At 43.1% G+C, this 17,670-nt stretch overlaps 1 protein-coding gene across 1 annotated transcript in view; it reads right to left on the bottom strand.

Moving 5' to 3' along the window:
• Positions 1–524: 524 nt before the first annotated feature.
• UBQLN1 (ubiquilin 1) overlaps positions 525–17,670 on the bottom strand; it is a 336,216-nt gene continuing 319,070 nt past the window's right edge. The window contains exon 11 of the mRNA XM_069229922.1: positions 525–1,825. Within this exon, the coding sequence (XP_069086023.1) occupies positions 1,679–1,825 (147 nt within the window). The 3' untranslated portion in view covers positions 525–1,678. The remainder of the gene's footprint in view (positions 1,826–17,670) is intronic.

The raw sequence follows: 17,670 nt of genomic DNA, 5'->3' as shown, positions 1-17,670 counted from the left end.
GACTCTGTAGCAACCTGGGGTATTGATTGGTCTCTGGCATGAACAGTACGAAACAAAATGAGATCTCAGTTTAGAGGCTGAGCTGTTTTGCAGAATAATAATCTGTGAGGTAGGAGTAAGTGTTCGAAAATGTATTTTCACAGTAAAAAAAGCATCAAAAAGTGACATCAATGAACATTTCTATTGCAAAACGATGATATTGTTGCAATCCTAAATTACTTCAAAAGTGATTCATAAATAAGTATTCACTACATAAAGGAAAAGTGTGGAGATGTACACAAGCTGTATAACGAATTCATGTCAGCTCATGTGTTTCTGGCCCACGGGAACCGAGAACTACTTGTGCACAAGCACACTGTGTGTCCACAAAACATAGCAAGTGATAGTGAGGTAGCAGGAAAAAATGGGGATGAGGCGTAATTCTGAGTGATAGTATTGACCAAAGGCACCCAAGCAGACCAAACTGGACCTGCCATCATAAAGGAGGATATTATTTCAAAATGAGAGGCACTAGAAATGTAACATTTTTCTTGAAATTACATTTTATTACCTGTGCACAGGAGAAATTACTACAGATGAAAACTTAAGATATACAGTTTTCTTTCTTTCTTTACAAGGCAGTTAAAAGGAGTTATCGGAATAGCATAAGACACTTTCAATGAAATATTTTCTAATTAGAAAGTCATAATACAGGATCTCAATGTGGTATGCTGACCAACATTTGGCAAAAAAGCAGTTGTAGGCAATTGTGAGGCAGTCAATTGTCACAAAGGAGAAGGAAATTTACACAAGGAGGCGTGAACGCGGACTTTTGTTGAAATTGTTAACCCAGCGATAATAAAGGTTTTTTAGCACTATTTATAGGCAAAAAATGATAAATGATAAAAGTCTTAATGTGTGATCAATTCATAGTGATCAGCTTAACATATTGGATTATTTTGGAAAATTATTTTACTGTGAAGGCAAATATTAAAAAAGCAAGCTTCTGTACACACACACCATTATTTAAAACGAAAAAATTGTTATGATCAGCATAACTTCTCTATTCATTTTGAAATCAAAAATTGGCTCAACAGAAACTTCAATTGACAGATGTTCAAAATGATGGATCATTAGAAGGATAAGAAATGCAATTCTCGCAGGATTTTTTTTTTGTTAAAAAAAAATCCTATCCTTTATATTCCACCTGAAATGATGTGATGCACATAGAAAAGGCTCACCCACTTGCAAATATACATTATCAAATTAAAAGGTAACAAAAACGCCGTTGCCTAGCAAAATACATGCAGAAGTCACAATAAGCAGTATATTACCACCACATTTCATATCTTCCATTAAGTTCAGGTATCTTTTACTATTTTGTATTCTACATAAATTACTACAGAATGCTAACATTTCAAAGCAAATAAATGTGACTGAGATAGATGTTCAGTTCAAATTCACACCAACTGCAGAAAGAATAAATGGATTTGGTGCATGCTGCAGATTTGGTGCATGCCGCAGATTTGAGTCATTCTGACCTTTGGAGATGAATCACTGCTTTTTATTCTGCCTTTAAAAAGCATTAGCGGGTTTAGTTTATAACAAGAATTCAAAAACAAAGGAATAAGTGGGGAACTTTAAAGAATTAAGAGCTATTATCAAAAATAAATTACATTTGTTAAGGTTCAAAATCCTGCTATGATGGTTGAGATCCAAGTAGCCTTTCTATGGCTCCGTTTATATCTCCTCCCGAGGCTATTAGCGCTTGTAAGTTTGCTTCTCGGTTTAGAAAGCCCATGGAACTGAGCTGCTCCAGTTGTTGTTGAAATCTTACTTCAGGATTCTAGAAGTACAAAAATAAAATATGCAGGCATTAAAAAGTGCTGTTTCATGTTCTAATTCAACTAATTCAAGTTTGCAAAGAGAGGAGGTGCACGAGAAATCAGTGGTCATATAGAAGTCAAATAAATTAATACAAGAATATATGTTTAAAACTGTTCTACATTTGCAAAAGCTCGAATGGCAAATTATAGGATATGCTTCATTTTAAAAGTGTGCAAACGTTTACAACTGGAGGCCCTTACAATTAGGTGTAAACCAATGAAAGGTAAATTGAATCTTCAGCCAATGAGGACACAGATGTAATTCAATTCCTCTAAGAGGTTCCCAAGTTTAGATTTTCAGAGCTTTCAAGTCTAAAAAAGGTGAAACGAAAGGTGAGGAGGAGGAGAGTGGGTTTCATACAAACCTGTGAAAGATATCACAGCTGGAGGAGGAAAAGGTTGCTTCACTGTAACTGTATTTCTCCAGCACTGGTATCTTCCATCAATTCATATGTTTGAATCATTCCCAGTCTCTGAGCTGGGACTTCAACGGTAAACCCAGAAACCAGTATTAAACCAAACATAGGCTGCAGACATTCTCTCAATCTCTTCTCAACTCGAACAGATCTTTTGTACCTAGCACAAACAGGCCTTTCCAGCACATCTGTTAAAGTCCATTTTGCAGCTATTTAACGTTTCAGAAGATTTTCTGATAAAGCATTCCAGAATTAAAAACAAAATCTTAAGAGGCCTTTTTAGGGCTTACCCTACTCTGAACCATCCACCAACTCCTTGGCAGTTAAAAAACAAATTACTTATCACTAACGCTTTTTTCTGGTACAGACTATCTAACCACAAATTCTTCACCTTTGAATATTCACCAGGATCAAACTGGATCAGATGATCTTGAGCAGTCACTCCCCTGTGCTTTTGTACTACAGTGGGAACCAGAGCTTTCTGCACAGGTGCAAACCGGTTTATACAAGGAGGGTACCAAATGTGCCCTTCAAAGCAGTCTGGTGGTCACACCTCCATCTTACAGGAAATTCTTTGTTCTGCCTTTACCGGCTAAAGTTAAGCTCAGCAGCAGGAGGGCTTAGCAGTGTCTGGTACTGGCAGCAGCAAGGGCTGGCTTGCAGACCCTGCAAGGCTGTACAGGCAGACTTTGGGCGACCCCCTAGAAAACACCCAGAGTACATGGTATCATGCAACTAGCACTGGAATCGGTGTAGTTGTACGATTCCAACATGTTTGATAGCAAACATGCCTATGTTCGGTGAAGCCATTATGTAGTTGGACAACTCGTGTTGACCAGTGTCCACTAAATATCTTAAGATGGCTTCCCTGCACTTACAAAACCCAGGAAATGGAGTCTGGGGTTTGTAGGGGCACCTCTGTTCATGCAGGGGTGCCCTTGCACTTAGAACCACGCACCCTGGGCTGAAGGGCTTACCTTAGGGGTGACTTACAGGGTCAGAATGCAGTGACCACGATATGAGGCAACCTTATATCTGGAGTGAAAAGTACATGCACTATTTTACACAGGCTGCAATGGCAAACCTGTAGTCACAGTTTGCATGGGCCCCCATAGGTGGCACAATACATGTTGCAGCCCATGGGGGAACACTGGTGAACCAATGCCCTGGTACCTACGTACCATATACTTCTGCTGCTACACCTTTAAGAAGAATGATCAATAAGGATAAGTTACTTACCTGTAAATCCTAGTTCTCTTCCAGGGGTATCCTCATCAAAGTCATAAACATTGAATATTCCCGCCCTTGTGCGGGGACCCCGGAGCATATATATAAAATACATACATATTATCATGTGTAAAACAGCAATGCAGGCTATAATCATAAATAGGCTAAAATGCTTTATTTCTATGCACGTTTTTTTTAATTTTTTTTTTATTATAAAATCACAATAGATCATAAATATCTACCTAAGCCCCCAAAAACTGGACTTAGGGAAGTAAACAGCAGTAAATAGCAGAGAAAAATAGAAAAAACTACATTGAAAAACAATGAAGCATTCTTAGCCAATAGGCTGCATGCAGGTTAACACAGGAGAACCATAAAAACTTTGGCACCGTGCCTTTAAGACCCTGAGCACCTCCAGTATCCCACCATGCCGCAGGGGTGAAGGGAAGGTGACAGTTGGTTCACAGTTAGGTCAGTACTTTTTTACGGTGACAATCTGTGTAACTGATCAGAAAGATAATCTGTCCTGCACTTCCAGGAGACTTGAGTCCGGGGAGGAGGGTGGGTTGTTTATGACTTTGATGAGGATACCCCTGGAAGAGAACTAGGATTTACAGGTAAGTAACTTATCCTTCTCTTCCAGGGGATCCTCATCAATAGTCATAAACATTGAATAGATTAGCAAGCCCATCCCTAAACTCTGCGGACTGTCTGAAAGAAGTGCAGGAAAAGATATATATTCATGCAAATAGATTTCTAAGAGAGGCCTGCCCCACCTGGGCATCCGCTCTTGCATCCGAGTCTAAACAGTAATGCTTAGTAAAGGTATGCACAGACTTCCATGTAGCAGCCTTACAAATCTCGGAAATTGGTACATTGTTAAGGAGGGCAGCAGTAGCCGCTTTTCCCCTTGTGGAATGCGCTTTTGGCCTAGCCAGTAATCTCTTATTAGCCAGTTGGTAAGAGTTAACAATACAAGACACAATCCATCTTGATATCGTTCGTTTAGACGCTGCCTCTCCTGTTCTTAAATGACCATAATTTAGAAACAAATGGTTAGAATGTCTAATCGGTTTTGTTTTGTCCAAATAGAATTTCAGCACTCTTTTCAAGTCTAAAGAGTGCAATGCTTTCTCAGCCGGAGTCTCCGGCTTGGGAAAGAAAGTCGGTAAAGATATAGTCTGATTGATATGGAATTCTGACACCACCTTCGGAAGGAAAGATGGGTGAGTTCGCAGAACCACTCTATTATCGTGAAAAACCGTGTACGGTTCTCTGCAAGACAGAGCCTGAATTTCGCTGACCCTCCTCGCTGAAGTAATGGCCACCAAAAAAGCCGTCTTCCACGTAAGGTGCTGTAAAGAGGCCTTGTGGATAGGTTCAAAAGGAGGGCCCATAAGTTTTGACAGGACTACATTCAGTTCCCATGGAGGAGAAGGTCTCCGAATGGGAGGAAAAACCTTTTTCAAGCCTTCTAAAAAATCCTTGACTACAGGTATCGTAAAGAAGGATTCCTGAGAAGGCGACTTACGATACGCTGTAATTGCAGACAAATGAACCTTAATAGAAGATACCTGCAGACCAGACTTCGCCAGATGAAGTAAATAGGACAGTATGACGTCCTCCTGAGCTCGTATGGGATTTATACCTTGTTGAGAGCACCAGATGTAAAATCTCTTCCACTTAAAAGCGTAAGAACGCCGCGTGGAAGGTCGTTTTGACTCTTTCAAGATGCTCATGCACTCCTGTGAGAGCCCTAGGTGCCCATACTGTAGGAATTCAGGAGCCATGCTGTCAAGCTCAGAGAGGGAAGGTTGGGATGTAGGATTCTGCCTTCCATTCTGCTCAGGAGATCCGGTCTGCACGGCAACCTCCTGTGAGGTCTTTCCGATAAGTTGAGTAGGTCCGTGTACCAGAATTGGCGGGGCCATTGTGGCGCTATCAGAATCATTCTGGTTCTGGAGTTGGAAAATTTGTTGATTACTGCCGGTATGAGGGGAATCAGTGGAAAGGCGTAGAGAAATGTCCCTGACCAGTTGATCAACAGGGCATTCCCTTGAGATCCCGGACGGCAGAACCTGGATGCGAAGTCTGGGCATTTCTTGTTTGTTTCGTCTGCAAAGAGATCCAACTGGGGTCGACCCCATTGACCGAAGATGTCCTCGACGACTTCGTCGTGTAGGACCCAGTTGTGCGCATCTTCCAGATGTCTGCTCAGGAAATCTGCCTCTACGTTTTGCTGACCTGGCAGGTGTACCGCTGTGATAGACATTCCCCTGGCCAGGAGCCAATGCCATATCGTTTGGGATTCTCGAGACAGAGGTAGTGATCTTGTTCCCCCCTGTTTGTTCAGGTAATACATTGTGGTTGTATTGTCTGTCTGAATTAGGATAGATTTCCCCTGAACCAATGGAGAGAAAGATTTGAGAGCCAGATGGACTGCTCTGAGTTCCAGTAGATTTATGTGATAGTTCTTTTCCTTGTCGGACCACAGACCCTGAGCTTGGAAGGAACCCAGATGAGCACCCCAACCCTGAAGAGACGCATCCGTTACCAGAGTGTCGACTGGAATTGTCTGGTGAAACGGAGAACCTATCGACAGGTGAGGTCTGTGCATCCACCATTGTAGTGATTGAAAAGCCACTGCTGGTAGTCGAACTCTGTCCTCCCAGTGACCAGTCTTTTGGCTCCAATTGTTCTCTAATGCCTCCTGAAGGGGCCTCATGCGTAGCCTGGCATTCGGGACAATGAAGATGCATGAAGCCATGGAGCCCAGAAGCGATGTCACCTGATGAGCTGTAGGTGCATCGGCTGTTAATAGTTGTTGACACTTCCTGTGGATTGATAAAAGTCGTTCCTCTGAAGGATACACTCTTTGGAGCTCTGTGTTTAGTATCGCTCCCAGGTAGTGGAGGTTTTGTGTTGGAATCAAGGTTGACTTGTCGTGGTTGATTTGAAGACCTAGAGACTCGAAAGTTCTTAGAACGATATCTCGATGTTTTCTCGCCTGATCCGGAGATGAGGCCTTCACTAGCCAGTCGTCCAGGTAGGGGTAGACGAATATTTTTTGTCTTCGAAGGTGTGCCGCTACCACTGCTACACATTTTGAAAAGACTCGGGGTGCAGACTTCAGGCCGAATGGAAGGACTCTGAATTGGTAGTGCTGTGACGCTATCTGGAAACATAAAAATTTCCGATGTTTGGTTGCTATTGGGATGTGAAAATATGCATCCTGTAGGTCGATGGAGCACATCCAGTCTCCCTGATGCAGTTGCGGGACAATCTGGTGAAGGGCTAGCATCCTTTTGTTTTCTTATGTACTTGTTCAGGAGCCGTAAGTCCAGAATTGGCCTGAAGAGGCCCTGTTGACCTTTTTTCGCCACCAGAAAGTAACGGGAGTACACCCCTTTTCCTTTTTGTGCCGGAGGAACCTTTTCTACAGCTTTCTTTTGTAGGAGTGCGAGAACTTCCTTGCGTAGCAGGCTGTCCTGGAAGTCCTGTCTATCTTCCCTGGGCAACTTTTCTGTAAACCTGTGGAGTGAGTCCCACAGAGAGCGGTCATATCTGCCCAGAAGTGCTGAGGCGCTGGAGACCTTCATAGCAGATGCCGCCGTTCCGCACATCTTTCTCCCCAGAGAGTCTAGGTGTCTGCTCTCCTTATCCGGGGGGACTGTGGAAGATGATGCCACAGAGTGTGTTTTTCTGGCTGCGGCTAAGATCACAGAGTCCGGTGGCGGATCCTTCCGCAGGAATAAAGGATCTTGTTCCGGAGCTTTGTATTTCTTTTGAATCCTAGCCGGGGCAGACTTGAGAGTGGCTGGAGACAGAAAAGTGTCCATAGTCGGTTGCAGCAAACCCGGTACTAGTGGCAGCAGTTTTCTCGAGACTGATCTGTGTTGTAGGGTCTCAAAGATAACGGAGGATGAGGTGGCCGGCTCCGGTACCTCAATATTTAGCTTCTGCGCTCCCCTTAGAAGAACCTCATTAAAAGTGGTGATATCATCCACCGGGGAAATCCTAGCAGGTGGAGAATCTGTGAGTGTGGGGGAGTAGCGCCCAACAGACGATCCTGAAGAAGACCAAGAAGGTGATCTTCTGCGTGGTGTTCGTGACCTGGTTCTCCTTCGGGAACGGGACCTGCTCCGAGAGGCTGTAGCAGAGTGTGCAGGTCTTGTGGTCGGCTGACGAGAAGCAGAACAAGCCCGTCCTGCTCTAGCTGTAGGCGATGGCGTTCTCGGTAATGAGGCAGTAGGAGAATACATCCTAGAGTATTGTGAATCCGGGGATGCTGCCGGTCTATTCAGGCTCTCTAACCATCTGGGTGATAGAGTGATGGGAGAAACATGCCCCGATGCTCTGGAATGGGATGATGCACTCCTTATAGAGACCACCGGTGAGGGAGCTTTGTCCGCTGGCTCTACTGCCTGTGACACAGCTGAAGGTTGTGCCGACGTCGATTGCATCCTCGACGTCGAAGGTTGCGATGGCTGATCTGTTCTCGACGTCGAAGGTCTTGACGTCGGAGGTCTTGCCGTCGAGTGTCTTGACGCCGATCGCCTATCGCGGGACCTGGACCTACTCGCCGTCGTGTGTCTCGACGTTGAGTGGCGAGTGGTCGACGGCGGATGTTCATGCCGTCGAGGTGTTTTTGGTGTCGTGTCCTTCGACGCCAAGGGGTGAGACGTTCTCGACGGCGAACGGGAGCGCCGGAGATGGCTCGACGCCGAACGGCGGCCTGCCGTCGACGGAGATGTACCCCTGTGTCCATGCTTCGACGTTTTGTCCCTCGACGTCGGTCTGGTCGCCGTCGACGGCGATCTATGCCGGTGAGACGGTGGTGCCGATGACGTCGATGGAGAACAAACAGGCACAATCCTACCTGTCGACGTCGATCGGGCCATTCCTTCTGCTGTTGGTCTGGGAAGTGAAGAGGATGTTGACTTTTTCCTCTCCTGAAGCCCATGTAGCCTGATCTTCTCTCTGTCTTTGAGAGTCCTCCTTGACATGTTCTTACAATACTTGCAGGTGTCAGGACAGTGACTCTGTGGCAGGCAGACAATACACAGAGAGTGTGGGTCTGACTGGGCTTTCTTCTTCCCACAAGAAGGACATTTTACAAAAAGAGATGGCATTTTCTGTCAAAAAAGACTTCCAAACTCAGACAAAAGATGTTATCTGTCGAGTAAACAGGAAAAACATTATTTTTAAGGATTTTTCTGAAGAAAAACTCAGAAAAAACTGAGAGCTCAATGCTCCAGGATCCTCTCAGAAGAAGCCGGAAAAAAGAACTGACCTAACTGTGAACCAACTGTCACCTTCCCTTCACCCCTGAGGCATGGTGGGATACTGGAGGTGCTCAGGGTCTTAAAGGCACAGTGCCAAAGTTTTTATGGTTCTCCTGTGTTAACCTGCATGCAGCCTATTGGCTAAGAATGCTTCATTGTTTTTCAATGTAGTTTTTTCTATTTTTCTCTGCTATTTACTGCTGTTTACTTCCCTAAGTCCAGTTTTTGGGGGCTTAGGTAGATATTTATGATCTATTGTGATTTTATAATATAAAAAAAAAAAAACTTGCATAGAAATAAAGCATTTTAGCCTATTTATGATTATAGCCTGCATTGCTGTTTTACACATGATAATATGTATGTATTTTATATATATGCTCCGGGGTCCCCGCACAAGGGCGGGAATATTCAATGTTTATGACTATTGATGAGGATCCCCTGGAAGAGAACTCTTTAACTACATGAACTTTTCCTGAAGACCAGAAAAAGGCATCCATACGTCTGTTATTAAAGATAACAAACCCAGACCCACCGGACCCCAACAACTACAGATCAATCACAAATGGACCTTTCCTGAGCAAACTGACAGAAAAAGTATCATTCAGTTCTTTGAAGACAATTCCATACTTGCAGCAGACTACCAAACTGGATTCCGCCCAGGAAGAGGCACCAGATCGGCACTCATAGCAATCTGGGATGATCTTAAAAACACAGTCGACCGCAATGGAGTTGCTGCACCACTTCTCTTGGAGCTCTCAGCTGCCTTTAATACTGTTGACCATGAAACCCTAATTCAAAGACTCCACGAAGCCGACATAGAAGGGACTGCTCTCGACTGGATTACACCTTACCTTCTAAACAGAACTAATATTATCTATTCTCCCCCATTCTCGTCCAAACCCTAACTCACAAAAGCAGGGGTCCCCCAAGGATCAATCATCTCACCTATGCTTTTCAACATCTACATGATGTCACTACCAGAATTGATCAATGATTTTCAACTCCCATGCTACAACTATGCAGATGTCACACAACTACTACTTAAATTAGAATGCCCCAAAGACATTGAAAACTCACAAATCTTCAGTTGCCTCAGAGCCGTTGACCAGGGGATTACTTGGAGCCATCTCAAACTGAATACTTCCAAAACGGAAATACTCACATGTGGCGACTGGAAAAAGTCTGACCCACTGTGCGCCTGGCCTGATGATCTCGGACCACCTCCTCAGGTATCCAATGAAGCTAAAAACCTTGGAATTACCATGGACTCCAAGTTAACAATGAATGCCCAAGTGGACAAATTTGCAAGATCAAGCTTCATCATCTTGGAGACTCTGCAACGCATTTCCCCCTACCTTGGATTTCCACACAAGGTGCAGGCTCCTATATCTCTTGTACCATCCAGACTACATTATGCCAATGGCCTCTACCATGGATCATCTCTAGCTATTATGAAAAAACTACAGCTTATTCAGAACTCAGCTGCCAGGCTACTATTACATGTTAAGCCACAAGCCCACATCTCTCCTGCCTTGAGAGCACTACATTGGGTACCCATTGCCAGAAGATCCACCTTCAAGCTGCTTTGTATCACCCACAAAGCTATACATGAAATAGGACCGCTTTTTATCAGAAACAAAATAACAAAATACATTCAACCTCCACTCAAGATTTGCACCCCGCCTTAAAACGCCAACATACAACAAAAAGACAATAGGTGGTACATCCTTCTCTGTTCAAGCAGCCAAACTGTGGAATCCATTACCCCCAAATATACGATCCACATTTAACGATCTGCCTTCAGAAGACTACTCAAGAGTTGGCTCTTTCCTTCATAACCACCATATTCAAACAACAATGAACTGCATATGCCTGTGTTGATAAATATTTATAATCTGATTATGTGTATATTCTAGATATGTATAGTTCTTTAAAAAATATGTATTGTTACTATTTCATAATAATAAATTATACACATACTCTTTAAGCCTGTTTAACAAATGTATACACGGGTGTGTGTGTGTGTGTGTGTGTGTATATATATATATATATGCGTTTGTGTGAGTGTATATACATGTATATGTGTATATTATTCTATGTTTAACATGTTCATAGGTCACTGCATAGCTCCTAGATAAGTTGGTATGTTAGATACGTATGAATACCTGCTTTCTATCACAATGAGCAAATATTATCTTAACTTTAACAGCAAGCATTTTGATGTTCAAAAATTGAGGAAAGATACTACTTTTCTTCTCATTATACCCATTATTATATTCCCTGCACCTATATTCCCTTACCGTGTTTTTAAATATGTATTACTACAGTCCTACTGTACTAGAGAAAAATAAACAAATTAAATCTATAAATACAATTCAAATTATAAATAAATTAAATAACAAAATAAATATATAAAAATAAAATAATAAATAATATACTTTTCACTCTCTCGTAAGTTTACTGTCTCCCCATCACCCTGTGTCTCTATCCATCTATCCTCCATCCCTACTCTGGCTCATCCCAAACCCATTCTACTACTTTATTATCCAAAATAACCCTGCCTAAGCTCTTCCCTCCTCTATTGCATCTAGCTCACCCCAAACCTCAGTTTGCTACCATAATCTCCCAAAAACCCTACTAAATTCTCCCTCATTTACCTCACCTTTGACTCAACCAAAACCCCTCCTGCTACTATGGTATCCCTAACCCCTTTCCACAGACTCTTCCCTCCTCCATCTCTCCTTTACTCATTCCAAGCCTCACCTTGTTATTATAAACTCCCAATTAACACTTCTGGATTCTTCCCTCCTCTATCCCTCCATTACTCTAGTCAATCCAACTAACAAACGCACATATCCTCTATTCAAATTAACTCAATAATACTAGTACTCTACTCATATTTCGATAAACTAATCCGCCCACTAATTTCTCTTGGGTTCCGGAGTAGTGTGCTACTCACCGAAAAGCGCTTTAACACCACGTCAGGGGTAGTATGCGGTATATAAGTACAATTACAATATACTAGGGGACTCACATGGGTGCACCAGTATGACAATTGCGGCATGTAAAAGTTACTTACCAACTCAATTTAGGGGAGAGAGCAATGATAATGGGATCCTGGTTAGCAGGCTACCAGTATACTACGGTCTAAACATACTGACACCAGGCAAAAAGTGGGGGCACCTATGCCAGAAAGATTCTACTTTCCGACATAACCCTCTCCCAAACGTAAAAGGATTAAGACTAGCCTTTCCCAGGTGAAGCTTTATTTTCTAAGTGGAAATATCCGAAAAGTCCATCTACGTTGGCACGGTTACTCCCAGGTCTATGTTCCACTGAAAAGTCCATTCTCTGTAGGGAAACAGACCACCTCAAAACTTTTGGATTTTCACCCTTCATCTGTATGAGCCACAAGAGGGGCTTGTGGTCTGTGTGAACAATGAAGTGAGTGCCTAACAGCTATGGCCTCAACTTCGTCAGGGCCCAGTCCACAGCTAAGGCCTCCCTCTTTATAGCTGACCAACGTTTCTCTCTAGGGGTCAACCTTCTGCTGCTGAAAGCTACTGGTTGATCCTGGCCCTCTTCATTAAGCTGGGATAGTACAGCTCCTATTCCTATTTCTGAAGCATCTGTCTGAACAATGAATCATATGGAGTAGTCCGGGCTTTTAAGAATTAGAGTTGAGCACATGGCCTTCTTCAGGGCATCAAAGACCTACTGACAGCTAAATGTCCATTTTACCTTTTTAGGCATTTTCTTAGAGGTAAGATCATTCGGAAGAGGGAGAGGTCACAATTGGTCTACACCCCTTTACAAATTGCCTGCAATACTCAGTCAGGCTCAGAAAATCTCTTACCTGAGTCTGAGTAGGGGAAGCAACCCAAACCACAAAGCTTTGGTTTTGCTCAGTAAAGGTTGAACATGGGCTCCACCCACCAGGTGGCCCAAGTAAACAACTTTGCTCTGCCCTACCTGGCAATTACTTGCTTGACAGTGAAGCCTGCCTTTTTCAAGGTTTCATGAACACTTCTGAGGTGGACCGGGTGGAACTAAAGACAGCAATATCATCAAGATATGCTGCACTAAAGTCTTCCAAGCTTGTGGCAGGAGCATTTTTAAACCAAATGGCATCACTGTAAACTGAAAGTGCCCACCAGGAATTGAAATTAAAATGTCACTTACCCAGTGTACATCTGTTCGTGGCATCAGTCGCTGTAGATTCGCATGTTTTGCATAGCTCGCCATCTGGTGTTGGGCCGGAGTGTTACAAGTTGTTTTTCTTCGAAGAAGTCTTTCGAGTCACGGGACCGAGTGACTCCTCCTTTTGTCTCCATTGCGCATGGGCGTCGACTCCATCTTCGATTGATTTTCCCCGCAGAGGGTGAGGTAGGAGTTGAATTGTAGTAATAGTGCCCATGCAATGGAGTGACTAAGTATGTACCTATTTAAGGTTGAGATGATACATATACAAATAGTTGAAGGTAACTTCCAAACTGCTACAGGCTCCCGGGGAGGCGGGTGGGCACATGCGAATCTACAGCGACTGATGCCACGAACAGATGTACACTGGGTAAGTGACATTTTCAGTTCGATGGCATCTGTCGCTGTAGATACGCATGTTTTGCATAGACTAGTAAGCAGTTATCTCCCCAAAAGCGGTGGCTCAGACTGTAGGAGTGGAAGTAGTTTGAAATAATGTTCTTAATACGGCTTGACCTACTGTGGCTTGTTGTGCGGATAACACGTCTACACAGTAGTGCTTGGTGAATGTGTGAGGCGTAGACCATGTGGCTGCCTTACATATTTCTTGCATTGGGATGTTTCCTAGAAAGGCCATGGTAGCACCTTTCTTTCTGGTTGAGTGTGCCCTTGGTGTAATGGGCAGCTGTCGTTTAGCTTTAAGGTAGCAGATTTGGATGCATTTAACTATCCATCTGGCTATACCTTGTTTTGATATTGGGTTTCCTGCATAAGGTTTTTGAAATGCAATAAATAGTTGTTTAGTCTTTCTGATGTTCTTTGTTCTGTCAATGTAATACATTAATGCTCTTTTGACATCTAATGTATGTAGTGCCCTTTCAGCTACGGTATCTGGTTGTGGAAAGAACACTGGAAGTTCCACTGTTTGATTTAGATGGAACGGTGAAATAACCTTTGGCAAAAATTTAGGATTAGTCCTTAGGACGACCTTATTCTTGTGTAGTTGTATAAAAGGTTCTTGTATTGTAAACGCCTGAATCTCGCTTACTCTTCTTAGGGAAGTAATGGCGATGAGAAATGCAACCTTCCAGGTTAGGAACTGTATTTCGCAGGAGTGCATGGGTTCAAAAGGTGGACTCATAAGTCTAGTTAGGACAACATTTAGGTTCCATGAAGGAACAGGTGGTGTTCTTGGTGGTATAATTCTCCTAAGGCCCTCCATGAATGCTTTAATGACTGGTATCTTATATACAGGGAGTGCAGAATTATTAGGCAAGTTGTATTTTTGAGGATTAATTTTATTATTGAACAACAACCATGTTCTCAATGAACCCAAAAAACTCATTAATATCAAAGCTGAATATTTTTGGAAGTAGTTTTTAGTTTGTTTTTAGTTTTAGCTATGTTAGGGGGATATCTGTGTGTGCAGGTTACTATTACTGTGCATAATTATTAGGCAACTTAACAAAAAAAAAAATATACCCATTTCAATTATTTATTATTACCAGTGAAACCAATATAACATCTCAACATTCACAAATATACATTTCTGACATTCAAAAACAAAACAAAAACAAATCAGTGACCAATATAGCCACCTTTCTTTGCAAGGACACTCAAAAGCCTGCCATCCATGGATTCTGTCAGTGTTTTGATCTGTTCACCATCAACATTGCGTGCAGCAGCAACCACAGCCTCCCAGACACTGTTCAGAGAGGTGTACTGTTTTCCCTCCTTGTAAATCTCACATTTGATGATGGACCACAGGTTCTCAATGGGGTTCAGATCAGGTGAACAAGGAGGCCATGTCATTAGATTTCCTTCTTTTATACCCTTTCTTGCCAGCCACGCTGTGGAGTACTTGGACGCGTGTGATGGAGCATTGTCCTGCATGAAAACCATGTTTTTCTTGAAGGATGCAGACTTCTTCCTGTACCACTGCTTGAAGAAGGTGTCTTCCAGGAACTGGCAGTAGGACTGGGAGTTGAGCTTGACTCCATCCTCAACCCGAAAAGGCCCCACAAGCTCATCTTTGATGATACCAGCCCAAACCAGTACTCCACCTCCACCTTGCTGGCGTCTGAGTCGGACTGGAGCTCTCTGCCCTTTACCAATCCAGCCACGGGCCCATCCATCTGGCCCATCAAGACTCACTCTCATTTCATCAGTCCATAAAACCTTATAAAAATCAGTCTTGAGATATTTCTTGGCCCAGTCTTGACGTTTCAGCTTGTGTGTCTTGTTCAGTGGTGGTCGTCTTTCAGCCTTTCTTACCTTGGCCATGTCTCTGAGTATTGCACACCTTGTACTTTTGGGCACTCCAGTGATGTTGCAGCTCTGAAATATGGCCAAACTGGTGGCAAGTGGCATCGTGGCAGCTGCACGCTTGACTTTTCTCAGTTCATGGGCAGTTATTTTGCGCCTTGGTTTTTCCACACGCTTCTTGCGACCCTGTTGACTATTTTGAATGAAACGCTTGATTGTTCGATGATCACGCTTCAGAAGCTTTGCAATTTTAAGAGTGCTGCATCCCTCTGCAAGATATCTCACTATTTTTGACTTTTCTGAGCCTGTCAAGTCCTTCTTTTGACCCATTTTGCCAAAGGAAAGGAAGTTGCCTAATAATTATGCACACCTGATATAGGGTGTTGATGTCATTAGACCACACCCCTTCTCATTACAGAGATGCACATCACCTAATATGCTTAATTGGTAGTAGGCTTTCGAGCCTATACAGCTTGGAGTAAGACAACATGCATAAAGAGGATGATGTGGTCAAAATACTCATTTGCCTAATAATTCTGCACTCCCTGTAGGGAAGTTGAATAGGTAGTCTGCAGGTATGCAGATATTGCTGCAAGGTGTATTTTAATGGAAGAGAAAGCCAGGTTAGATTTTTGTAAGTGAAGCAAGTAACCCACTACATGTCCTGGAGTTGTGTGTAATGGTTGTATTTGATTAATATGGCAGTAGCAAACAAACCTCTTCCATTTACTTGCATAGCAGTGCCTGGTGGATGGCCTTCTGGCTTGCTTTATGACTTCCATACATTCTTGGGTAAGTTGTAAGTGCCCGAATTCTAGGATTTCAGGAGCCAGATTGCTAGATTCAGCGATGCTGGATCTGGGTGTCTGATCTTTTGGTTGTGTTGTGTCAACAGATCTGGTCTGTTGGGCAATTTGATGTAGGGTACTACTGATAGGTCTAGCAGCGTTGTGTACCAGGGTTGCCTTGCCCAAGTTGGTGCTATTAATATGAGTTTGAGTTTGTTTTGACTGAGTTTGTTTACCAGGTAAGGAAGGAGAGGGAGAGGAGGAAAAGCGTAAGCAAATATCCCTGACCAGTTCATCCATAGGGCATTGCCTTGGGACTGTTTGTGTGGGTATCTGGATGCGAAGTTTTGGCATTTTGCGTTCTCCTTCGTCGCAAACAAGTCTATTTGAGGTGTTCCCCAGAGTTTGAAATAGGTGTTCAGAATTTGGGGGTGAATTTCCCATTCGTGGACCTGTTGGTGATCTCGAGAGAGATTGTCTGCGAGTTGATTTTGGATCCCTGGTATAAATTGTGCTATTAGGCGAATTTGGTTGTGAATTGCCCAACGCCAAATTTTTTGTGCTAGCAGGCTTAACTGCGTGGAGTGCGTCCCCCCTTGCTTGTTTAGATAATACATTGTTGTCATGTTGTCTGTCTTGACGAGAATGTATTTGTGAACTATTATTGGTTGGAAAGCTTTTAGTGCTTGAAAAACTGCTAGAAGTTCTAGGTGATTTATATGCAGTTTTGTTTGATGTACGTTCCATTGTCCTTGTATGCTGCGTTGATCGAGGTGTGCTCCCCACCCTGTCATGGAAGCATCTGTTGTTATTACGTATTGTGGCACTGGGTCTTGGAAAGGCCGCCCTTTGTTTAAATTTATGTTGTTCCACCACAGAAGCGAGAGGTAAGTTTGGCGGTCTATTAACACCAGATCTAGAAGATGACCCTGTGCTTGAGACCATTGTGATGCTAGGCACTGTTGTAAGGGCCTCATGTGCAGTCTTGCGTTTGGGACAATGGCTATGCATGAAGACATCATGCCTAGGAGTTGTAATATCATCTTTGCTTGTATCTTTTGTGTTGGATACATGCGTTGTATGATGGTGTTGAAATTTTGAATTCTTTGGGGACTTGGAGTGGCTACTCCTTTTGTTGTGTCTATTATGGCTCCTAGGTATTGTTGTACCTTGCACGGCAGAATATTGGATTTCGTGAAGTTGACGGTGAACCCTAGTTTGAAGAGGGTTTGTATGATCTGATTTGTGTGATTTGAGCACTCTATTAACGAATGGGCCTTGATTAGCCAGTCGTCTAGATATGGGAACACATGTATTTGCTGCCTTCTGATGTGTGCAGCGACTACTGCTAGACATTTGGTAAAGACTCTTGGTGCGGTTGTTAATCCGAAAGGCAGTACCTTGAATTGGTAATGTATTCCTTTGAATACAAACCTTAGGTATTTCCTGTGCGATGGGTGTATTGGTATATGGAAATACGCGTCCTTGAGGTCTAAAGTTGTCATGTAGTCGTGTAGTTTTAGCAATGGTAATACTTCTTGTAGTGTGACCATGTGAAAGTGGTCTGATTTGATGAATGTGTTCACTATTCTGAGGTCTAGGATTGGTCTCAGCGTTTTGTCCT

Source organism: Pleurodeles waltl, chromosome 1_1 (assembly GCF_031143425.1).
Source record: "Pleurodeles waltl isolate 20211129_DDA chromosome 1_1, aPleWal1.hap1.20221129, whole genome shotgun sequence".
Classification (NCBI taxonomy): domain Eukaryota; kingdom Metazoa; phylum Chordata; class Amphibia; order Caudata; family Salamandridae; genus Pleurodeles; species Pleurodeles waltl.
Note: the sequence above shows the minus strand (reverse complement) of the source record. Positions and strands in the feature narration are given on the sequence as shown.